Source organism: Triticum aestivum, chromosome 7B (assembly GCF_018294505.1).
Source record: "Triticum aestivum cultivar Chinese Spring chromosome 7B, IWGSC CS RefSeq v2.1, whole genome shotgun sequence".
Classification (NCBI taxonomy): domain Eukaryota; kingdom Viridiplantae; phylum Streptophyta; class Magnoliopsida; order Poales; family Poaceae; genus Triticum; species Triticum aestivum.
Window position 1 is genome coordinate 74,918,196 of NC_057813.1, and position 11,116 is coordinate 74,929,311.

The 11,116-nt window shown below is 48.2% G+C and overlaps 1 protein-coding gene and 1 non-coding gene across 3 annotated transcripts; both read right to left on the bottom strand.

Moving 5' to 3' along the window:
• Positions 1-320: 320 nt before the first annotated feature.
• TRNAW-CCA (transfer RNA tryptophan (anticodon CCA)) lies at positions 321-392 on the bottom strand. Its single transcript has one exon. It is a non-coding gene; the product is annotated as a tRNA-Trp (tRNA).
• Positions 393-2,253: 1,861 nt separating this feature from the next.
• On the bottom strand, positions 2,254-9,688 carry LOC123156546 (pentatricopeptide repeat-containing protein At3g18110, chloroplastic). Of its 2 annotated transcripts, none has more exons than XM_044574697.1 (6): positions 6,011-9,688; positions 5,725-5,925; positions 4,824-4,914; positions 3,223-3,955; positions 3,047-3,148; positions 2,254-2,806 (listed from the first exon to the last, which is right to left on the bottom strand). In XM_044574697.1, exons 1-4 carry the CDS (start codon positions 9,517-9,519, stop codon positions 3,419-3,421), a joined length of 4,338 nt encoding a protein of 1,445 aa, XP_044430632.1. In that variant the 5' UTR covers positions 9,520-9,688; the 3' UTR covers positions 2,254-2,806; positions 3,047-3,148; positions 3,223-3,418. The 2 variants fall into 2 exon arrangements, with proteins under 2 accessions (XP_044430632.1, XP_044430631.1); XM_044574696.1 differs by having other exon boundaries at positions 2,254-2,853.
• Positions 9,689-11,116: the final 1,428 nt, after the last annotated feature.

The following is an 11,116-nucleotide window of genomic DNA, read 5'->3' on the forward strand; positions in this document are numbered from 1 at the left end:
ACTGGTTGCTTTTCTGCTTCATTCTATAGAGTGGGGCAGGGGCAACCCTCTTTCGTTGAAAAAAAAAGACGACACTATGAACGGAAAAAAGTAGGCTTGAATCTTATATCTGACGAGCCATCTTAAACTTCTGGTCTGTTGGCTGTAGTTTTTCAGTCATTAGTTAGCTGCTTTTGCAGTAGTCTGTTATCTTAAAACTTGTGACTGGTTGCTTTTCTGCTTCATTCTATAAAGTGGGGCAGGGGCAACCCCCTTTCGTTGAAAAAAAAAGGACGACACTATGGACGGAAAAAAAAGGACCGGATTAGATTCGGGGGTATTGAACCCGACGTGAATCGAACACGCAACCTTCTGATCTGGAGTCAGACGCGCTACCATTGCGCCACGGATCCGGTATGCTCTTACTCACCAAGCAGGCTATAAGACCGAGAGCACAATTGTTCGGCTGGCTTCCGAAACAATGAACCAGCTTTGAGCGGCACCCTTCCTGGCGCTGCTGCCATCAAGCCTCTCTCTTAGCACCTCCTTTTCACGCCATTGACATCATTCAGCATACATGTTGGATAGCAAAACATAAGGCCCATGCCCCCATGGTTCTAGTTCCATGACCTTCCCTGCCGACCTCTTCCCCAGACCCCAGCTCGACTTCCCCATGTAAACCGCAAGCACCTAGAAGCGACTCCCGTGCCAATGAGTCCATTTCCAGCCCTACGGCTCTTATTAACTCCTCAGCTTCTTTTAGTCTACCGGCATGTCCTAACAGATCAACAACGCAATCACAATGCTCCCTCCGTGGCTTGACACCATGATCCTCAACCATGGAGTGGAAGATCGCAAGCCCTTCATCCACCAGACCCCCTTGTCGACAAGCAGAAATGACCGCAAGGAATGTGATGCTGTCTGTCCTAAACCCACCGTGGATCATTTCTCTGAAGGACAGAACAGCATTCATGGCCTCCCCGTGACGCCCGAAGCCGAGAATCATGGCTGTCCACGACACCACGTCGCGCACCCGCATCGTGCGAAACACAAACCGACCATCCGATGAGCTGCCACACTTGAAGTACATGTTGACTAGGGCGTTCCCAACAACCGTATCGGAGCAAAACCCCAGGTTCATGACCCGGCAATGCACCATCTTTCCATGCTCAAGACTCGGAAGGGCGCCAGACGCAGAGAGCACGCTAGCGAAGCAGTGGCCGTTCTCCCTGTCTCCGGTCTCCACCATTTCTTTGTGGAAGCTCACTGCCTCCGCGACAAGGCCGTTCTGCGCCAGCCCGGCGATCAACGCCGTCCAGGTGATTACGTTCGGCTCCGAGACCCCGTCGAAGGCTGCGGCAGCTGAGCGCATCCCTCCGCCGCATTTCAGGTACATGGTGATGAGAGCGTTGCAGACGGCCGTCTCCGAGTCAGACCCAGCCTTGCACGCGCACGCATGGAGCTGCGCGCCGAGGCCCAGGTCCTCCACGCACGCGCACGCCTTCAGGACGCTCGCGAGCGTGGACCCGTCGGCGACGACGCCTCCGGCCCCGCCCATCCACGGGCGTCGACCATGACGTTCCAGCACACGGCGTCCGACTCGGCGACCTCCTCGAACGCGCTCACCAGGGCGACCCCGCACAGCCCGTAGGCGCGCACCAGGGCGATCCCGACGAACGCGCTCGAGCGCACCGCGTGGGCGTGCACCTGCTGGACGAAGCCCCCGTCGCAGGGCCGCGCGAGGAGCGCGGAGAGGGTGGTCCCGTCGGGCCTCGGGCCAACGCTTAGCATGCGCGGGTAGGCAGGCGAGCGGGAGAGCCGCGCGATGAGGGTGCTGTAGGAGACGGCGTCCGGCTCGGGCATCGAGTCGAACAGCCTGCGGGCTAGGCTGGGCGGGCCGCCGCGGGAGAAGAGGCCCAGCAGCTTGTTCCATAGATAGGTGGTGGAGGAGGAGGCGGCTTCGAGCCGTAGGACGCGCGCAGCGGCGGCGGCGATGGGAGTCGGTGGCTGCGCGCAGCGGCGGCGGCGATGGGAGTCGGTGGCTGCGCGCAGCGGCGGGTGGGCTCCGATTCTGGAGTGGACGGCTCTCGGCAGCGACTTTCCTGCCATATACACAAACCGCAGGCCCTTTGTCTCATGTCTGGATCTGCAGCATGCGGAAGGAGGAAGAAGCAACGGAGTCAATATCAATTAGCAACGCTGCCTCCCAGTCCCAGCTCAGGTGCACAATTGTGCGATACAGCTTCTGGAGCTGGAACCGGAATTACTCCACAGTTCAACTACAGGTATTGCATATATACATACAGCATTTTATTGTTTGTGAATCAAAGATACATGAGATACGATCGAGCCAGGGCAAGAGAAAACTAGGGGGTTCATCCACCAAAGTACAAGCTTCAGAAATTAAAGACACGGACCTAGCTACCTCATGCGCCGCCATATTGGCTTCCCTTGGACAATGGACAAACTTCACTTCATCAAAACCGCCTGCCCTTAGATTGGGATCATAGAAAATGGCCGAGCTAGCTGTTGCAGAAAACCCTCCTTCATTCATAGTCTCAACAGCCACCTCATTATCTGACCCATATGTTCACCGAACCATAATGCATCTCTAGTTGCCATTGCTTCAGCCATTAAAACATCAGCTGCATTGTCAATTTGGAAACTTCTTGCAGCAACAAGACCACCCGTGGTGTCACTAATTACAATGCCAGATGAGCCTTGTTTCGTATTGGGATTAAAAGCTGCATCCACCTTGACTGCATAAACCCCTTCAGGAGGGCGACGCCAGGTAGAAACTCTTGTAGCAACTGCCTTTTTATTTTCCCTTGTAAAGTTCAGAGCATCCTTACATGAGAAGCATTTTGATATAGGCTGTGGAAGGGTCATAACAGTTAAGTTATAATAGTCAGGTTGAAACTTATCGTTTCACCAGTCACCAAACTATCAAATGAAGCATATGTTAAGACATATAAAGCAGCCCTTTTCTACCAGTTTGGGTCAACACATAAAATAAAATTACATATTTAGATTCAGTATGACCACCTTAAACAGTTGGAATGCTTACTTCAAATATGACATGAATAAGGCACTGTTTCTATATATATATATAATGGCCCATGATGATGTCATGTTGAGTGAACATGCTATCTTCACCACTTGGTCATCTCTGCAAAGAGAAGTACTGTATAAAATGGTAAACTTGTAGGTTAAAATTGACAGAAGAGATGGTAAACTATTTACCAGTATGAACTTGATAGGCTGTGACAAATTAACCTGGAAGCAAATGCATCCCATCTTTTGTTCGATCACACTCGTACCTTGACCGATCAGCATCACAGTATTTTTGCCATTCCCTTTTCGTCTTCTCCCATTAAGAATATTCATGTTAATGTCACAGTGCCACTTGTCAAAATGCCGTGATGAAGCAAAACAAACACTACTTCAAAACCTCCTGCGTGCTTTGTTCTCTAACAAATTTTGCTCTCCGTGGTCCTTTTTTAGATTTTCTTGGTACGACAAGCCCCTTTTCTTTATTTCTCTCCAGTTTGTCTTTCCTTCCTTTTATATCAGCTTTAATAAATTTGGCCCTGCTTTCTTCTGACAACATAGCCAATCTGGAGAATTTCTTTGGCCGTACTTCCCCAAGTTGCTCGTGTATATCTTTGAATGTTGATACAAGACCAGCTCTCATGAAGTACCCTTCAGTCAGCTTCATTGAGTTCATTTTAGGAAGAGCTAGGGCATCTTTCAACTCGAGATCCATGCAGAAAGGAGAATCTTTCAGCCACATCTTAAGAGAGTAAAACTTCGCCACAAAGCGACCTGTTCGAGCTCTACATGGCAAGAAAGGGGAGCCCATTTCCAAAAGGTACGCTCTGATCGTCTTACGCAAGGATACCATGTTATATTCCCCCTCTCCTGTGACCAGTACAATAGTTTTGGGGGATTCTGGTGAACCCTGCAGTGAAGCATCCTGCATTAAAAATGGAGTAGATCCGATGGCATGTTAATGATCAGATAGAGGAGTTAAGAGTTAAGGAATCAACAACTGCTTAAACAAATTTAACGAAAGAATGTCCATATTAAGAATTTAGGACTAAAGCAAAAGGAGACGGGGTGAAATTATATAGGGCTGTTGCAACTGTAAGAATGTCTCTTTAGGGGTTCTGAGTTGTTTTCGTGATTTTACAATTAAATGTGTACCCTCAATCAGTAAAAAAAGGGTCTAAATTTGTGCTGAGAGCTGCTGGAACAAAGAAAGGAAAGTTATTCATTAACTTTACTGTAATGACACACAACATGAAAAACTGCATAAAATGTCAAAGAAGTTACAAATAGAAATCATCAGTTGTGCATATGCACTAAAAACTGAGATACATAAACCTGAATTTAGCACATTTTTCATGTTCACTGCAATATAATTAATTTCAGATTCATATGAGCACCTATAAAGGGAATATTGGCATATCGCCGGTATTAGGGCATAAAGTAGACACATGCTAATTTAGTGAATCTGTTAAGCTAGCAGGATCTCAGTGAGTCCAACAACCTTACTGTCCAAAGTCATGGTAAGTGGTAACGTTGACACAAATGATGCATAAGACCAAATTTTACTATTGTCTAGTAAATATACGAACACACCACTTTACATTGGTGTCTTCCTCTATTTATTAACTTTTTTTAACTTAAATGTGGACTTTGTAGAAAGAATGGTTATACATCCGCCACCGTAGCTGGAATAACAAAATCTAGTGGTTCTTTTAACCAAACTCTAGGAATTAAAACTCTGACTTCACTAGCTATCACATGAAACTGCAAATAACATTGTTAGGAGCACCTACTTGCATTTGATCAAGCCATAATGTTAGAGCGACAAGTGCAGCCCCAGCAGACAATTTCCGGAAGTCAGCTCCCCAGTCCTTCTCTATCACCCTGAATCATTCACATGGAAAAAAAATTGATACAGTAAGAATATATTTAATAATGCCACTTTGGATTTTTCATATACTTGTACCATAAGGCAATAAGATCATGCCATCCAAAAGTTTTAGCTAATTTCTACCAATAAACAAAACATATGGAGAAGTAAAAAAAATGTCAACAAGATAAGACCTACTGTCATAAGAACTTCACAAACAGATGAAACGAAAACAAAATTAGACCAGACCATATTGTTCACACGTCTCAACTTTGTAGCATCAAGCATACAAATATACTCCCTCCGTTCCTAAATATAAGTCTTTGTAGAGATTCAACTATGAACCACATACGGATGTATATAGATGCATGTTAAGTGTAGATTCATTCATTTTGCTCGTATGTAGTTCACCTAGTGGAATCCTTACAAAGACTTATATTTAGGAACGGAGGGAGTAGTATCTATTAGGAGACACTCTTTGGGATGAAGCTTAGTCTCTAGGGACAGCATGCCCAAACATTATGGCAACTTACTGTTCATTCGTGTATATCTTAAACCAACAGTTCTGATGAAAGATTTTAAATATTACGAGACTAGATCTGCTTTTCTAAACAGCTTTTGAATGCTATCCACAAAGTTGCTGTCTGTAACTATCTATCATTTATTTCTTCTTCTTGTGTATATCTGGACAAGAACTATCAGTGTGTGACCCACTTATTTTGGTGAAAAATAAAGTACATGAAATGCATATTTCAATGCAGAAAATTAAGTACAGCTTCTAACAACAAAAATAAGAATCCAGAGTTAAAGATTGATGTAAATACCGAAAGATACTGTGACGGTATATGCTTCTATTTACTGCCAACTGGAAAATGTATGTAGCAGTTGCTCGACGCTCAAATGCCCACAGCAGGTCTTCTAGTGCATTTACAAAGTTCAGAGCAGCAGAATCTTCTAGTGTCTCGAGTTCTTCTAGAAAACTGTCAACCTCAGTTAACAGGGATGGAGTCCTCTCAGTCAGGAGCCTGCAAAAGATGCAAGAAGTTATAGCCAAATTTAGCCTGTGAAGTATGTCCCATCATTTTGAACATTGTCAAGTATGGTGTCAACCTAATAGGAAGGTCAAATCCACAATCTTGTAAAGAGTTTAGGAGAAGAACGGCATCATCAGTCTGCTCGCACAAACTAGCAGCCCTAATGAAACATGTCCAAACTTGATGGTCTGGTTTTATACCATCTCTTTTCATTTCCAACAACTTTGTGATTCCAAGATTGTAGTCACCATTTTTCAAGTAAGCGTCAAAAACAGTGCTGTATGGTAAACTGCTGACTTCCAAACTGGAACATTTCAAGCTGTTCAGCACTTTCTCAGCTTCGACTGGGTGCCCCGCAGTCCCATAAGAAGTCATGAGGATGTGCATAGTGGCAATTGTTGGTTCGATGCCATCTTCTTTCATTGCTGCTAGCAGTTGCTCGGCTTTGGAATGGTTGCAGGCATCCCTGTGCATTTTCATCATCACGTGATATAAAGATCGATTTAACCGATAACCCTTTGATCTTATTTCCTCGAAAAGCTGTTCACCTTGCTCCCATAGTTTTGCTTTTCCAGATGCCACAAGCAAGCTTTTATAGGATTCTAACCTGGGTGTCAAACCTCGTTTACCCATCTCATTCAAGAGAGTAAAACCTTCTTCAGGCCTCAAGTTTCTACTGTACATGACTATCAGTGTATTATATGTATCTTCATCAGGCTCTAAGCCAGCTTCCAAAATACTATGGTATACTTGTACTGTCTTGTCGAAGTCTCCGTTCCCAGTATACATCAAAAGAAGGGTATTAAGTATGACTAGATCCGGCTTGAATCCTGCTGCCTCCATCTCCGCAACCATCAATTCAACATCCCTGAATCGTTTATTACGGCAGAGCAAGGAAATCATACTTCTGTAGATGTGCATATTTGGCAGGTATCCTGCTTCCTTCATCCCATTATATATTTTCATTACCTCGAATACATCCCCAGCTTTTGCAAAAGCTTCAAGCATTAGGATTACTGTGCTTTTGCTGATCTTGAAACCCATGTCTTGAAGCTCCTGAACAACCACAAACAACTCATCTAGTCTGCCATCAATAATCAATGCTCTCATCATTCCATTAATTGAATCAACTGTTGGTAGAGGGCCCTTTTTAATCATAATGTCAAAGACTGCCCTTGCTTGCTCATAAAGGCCACTCTCGGCATAGGCATGTATCAACGCATTCCAAATTCGCCTGTCAACACCTGCCTCTTGATTCAGTCCTTTCACGAAATTTTCCGCATGCTGCCAGAGTTTTGTCTTTCCGTATGCTTCGATTATGGTTACTCTAGATGAAAGAGTATTTAGCCAAACACCAGACTGTACAGCTTCATCCATCAATTGGTGAGCAGTTTCTGGGAAGCCCAATTTACAGTATGTAGAGATCATACTCTCGTATATCTTCTGGGAAGACTCTACGCCAATAAACTGCATATCGCAGAACACCTGAGAAGCTTCAGGCAAGAATTCAGCCTCCTCAAGGCATGTAATCAGGCACTCATACAAGTTACGATCTTGGCCAAAAGATCCACACATTAATGTCTGCATACTGCTGTACTCTTGAAGGGCAGCAGCAATCTTCTGATTTTTGCACAGAAGCATGATGGAACATTCAGATATCATGTTATGGGAGCTGGGGACATGCTCCCGGATGCATTGAAGCAAAGATAGACCTTCTTCATGCTTTCCCGTTGTTTCATAAGCATCCAGAATGGACAGTAAACTCTTACTGTCAGGCTCGTGTCCTTGTAGGCATGCCTTCTTTAACAGCTTAGCACCCTGAGAAATGCAACCTGCCTTGATGAGTATACTATATACCAGTTGCTGATCCATTTGACAAACAGCCTCCATGTCTTGGATAACTCCTTCAATCTCCTCATGTTCATTTCCTTTTGCAAGTGCAGCAAGCATAACCTGATACAAGGTGTCATCTAGCATGTAACCATCCTTCATCATTGTCCGATACAGAGCCATCAGCTTTTTCGTCTCACCAGACCTTGCGATAATGTCCAGCATAACCAAATAGGCTAAACGATCGGGTTTGACACCTGATGCAACCATGCGATCAAATGTCTGCTCCGCCTCGTCCCGCCTACCGCCTTTGGCATATGCACATATCAAAGCACTGAAAGTTACCAGGGTTGGCTTTAACCCTGCATCTACCATCTCCTCCAGCACCTTCCCTGCATCAGAAATCCTATCCACCTTCCCCAGAGAATCAATCAAGACAGTGTAAGTCACAGCATCCGGAGTGCAGCCTATGGCTCTCATCTCATCATAGAGACCAAGTGCCAGGTCAAGCCTGCCCATTTTCCCGTACATATGAATCATGGTATTGTAAGTAATTCCATCCTTCCTGAACCCAGCCTTAACCAACTCCTCGCACACACGCTCCACCGCGTCGACGTCTCCTTCCTTCGCAAAAGCATGAAGGAGAGAATTATAGGTAACTGCATCCGGCTTAAAACCCTTGTCTAGCAGTTCCATGAACATGCCCTCAGCATCCTGTGCCGTCCCGCACCGGCCATGAACTGACACCATGGCATTGTATGTCCACAAGTCTGGCCGACACTCTGAATCAATCATCTCTTTGAACACCGCCATTGCATCGTCCAGAATGGAACCTTGCGAGCAAGCACTAATCAGGGTGTTGTAAGTGATAACGTCCGGCCTGAGCCCAGCTTGCCGGACTTCGTGCAGGAGATCGAAGGCGGCGCCAGGGGCTAAGCACCCGGACTTGGCGCTGGCATTGATCAGAGTGTTGAAGCTGACAAGGTCGGGCTCGATCCCCTGGCCGCGCATTGCGTCAAGCAGCTGCCGAACGTCGTCGAAGCGGCCGGAGCGGGCGTACACGCCCATCATGGCGTTGAACACCTGCACGGTGGCGCCCTCCCCGGCGAAGCGGAGGAAGACCTCCTCCGCGAACCCGTCCTGGCGAGCGCGGCCGAGGACCCCGAGCACGACGGCGACGACGCGGGGGCCCGGGGCCCCGTCGCCGCTCGCCACGAGCCACTCGAAGGCGTCGAGCGCGCGCCGCCAGGAGGCCGCGCCCACGGCGCGCACGACGTAGGCGAGCTCGTCGGGGGAGACCCACGCGTCGTCGAGCACCTCTGCGACGGGCGCGCCGGGGGGGAGCGCCAGGAGGCGGCCCGCCAGGTCGGACACGCGCTCCCGCCAGTCCCGCGCCCGGCGCAGCGCGACCTTGCTCAGTTTCTTCAGCCTCCCGCGGTGGGCCCGCGCGTCCAGCGGCTCGACGGCGACGGCCGAGGGGCCGGAGGCGGAGGGCGCGGATGAGTCGTCCTCCGCGGGCTCCGGCCTCGCCGGGGCGGGAGGAGGAGGGGCGGCGTCGGCGGCGGGGAAGCGGGGCGCGGGGAGGTGCGGGAAGCGGAGGCTGGGCCAGCGGATGGAGGGGTCGGCGAGGGGGTAGTCGAAGTCATCGCTGGCGGTGGCGGAGGACGCTGCTGTGGCCCCGGCGGTGGCGCGGCGGGGGTGGCGCGCGGAGGGGAAGGAGAAGGGTGGTGGGGAGGAGACGGCCATGAGAGGCATCGGGTCCGAGAGGGAGGGGGGTCAGGCGCGCATGGAGGGGGCGGTGGAGTCGCAGGTGTGGTTGCCGCGGGCGCCGGGGCCGGAGGAGAGTGGAGTGGAACGCCCGCTCCGCCACTGGTCGCGATAACGTCGGGAGTTTGAGCGGGTAACGGAGAAGGAAGAAGATATATTTATTTTTTTTGCGAATACTGCAATGTATTACTCAATCACAGGTTCAGTACAGTCTGTTGCTACCAACTCCAACACCTCTGGAGGACCTGATCCAATCCAAGTCATAGTTCTACCCTGAGTTCTACCAAAAGAAGCTAGACTGTCGCTGGCCTTATTTTGCGACCGCGAAACATGAGTAATACAAGATTGCCGAAGAGTAAGAAGGTATCTAATCTCATTAACTAAAGAAGCATATGCTGAACGGTTCATATCATCACAAGTGATCATGGCCACCACCATAGCAGAATCCACCTCAATAGCAATAGGTAGATCGGAACGCTGAATAGACGATGAAAGTCCCTCCATGCAGGCGCAGAGTTCTGCTTCAAGAGCATCACGACAAGAGAATAAGGCTCTACATGCAGAAAAAATAATCTCACCCGAAGAGCTCCTCAATATCATTCCAGCTCCGGCAGCATCTGTGGACACAAAGGATCCATCCGTATTGAGTTTTACCCAGCCCCGCACTGGTTTCTCCCACCTTCGACATACCTCATCGATTTTTGGAACTGGAGGGGCACGATCCAAAGTAACAGAAATCTTCCCTTTCACCGGGTCCATGTGCGTGTTGGATTGGACAGCAAGCAGCGAACCCAGATAGCTCTGTAAGAAGCGAATAGAGACTTCCATCGGAGGGGCTGGTTTATCGTGTGTGATCTCGTTTCTCACGAACCAGCTTCGCCAAAAAATGAACAGCATCATGCACCGCTCCAACTCAGACAGGGGCGCCAAAGCTTGAAATAACCATTCCTTTCCATCGTTAACTAGTGAGTCAATCTCAGGGAGCCTCCAGATCTTGGCCATGGCTCGGTATAGATCCCGTCCGTATTGGCATCTAACAAACGGATGATAATTGTCTTCTGGCTCCAACCCACAGACCGGACAGATACTTGTAGTTTCCAGGCCAATCTTGTTTTTGTTTTTCCAGGTTGGTAATCCATCAGTAGCAATTCTCCACGCATGATTTGCCACTGTAGGCGTGGCTCCACAATTCCAAATAAACTTCCAACAACTCCTGCCGCCATTTGCCGAAGTGCTCGACGAGGCCACATTCCCTCTGGTCAGCTCATCAAAGGCTAGATGATAAGCACTCTTAACTGTGAAATTCCCGGACTTTTCTGGCCCCCAAGCAATAATGTCCTCTCCCAGCCTAGGGGATGCTCTAATTTTCATTATTTCCTCCACATCTGCAGCCATAAAATATTGTGACAGTAGATCACTCCTCCACGAACCATTATCATTCAAAAAGTCTGAAACAAAGCGGATCCGGTAGCGTCCTTGCCTTGTGATCGGCTTATATGAGAACGGTCGGGGGATCCAGTTATCACGCCAAACTCGGATGCTCATGCCATTGCCCACTCTCCATATTAGACCCTTCTTCAACAAC

Excerpts from the sequence above, each read along its gene's own strand:
- LOC123156546 (XM_044574697.1), bottom strand. The coding sequence starts at position 9,519 with ATGCCTCTCATGGCCGTCTCCTCCCCACCACCCTTCTCCTTCCCCTCC. Across the intron at positions 5,926-6,010 it reads GGATTTGACCTTCCTATTAG|GCTCCTGACTGAGAGGACTC; the intron begins GTTGACACCATA and ends CATCTTTTGCAG. Across the intron at positions 4,915-5,724 it reads TACCGTCACAGTATCTTTCG|GGTGATAGAGAAGGACTGGG; the intron begins GTATTTACATCA and ends TGAATGATTCAG.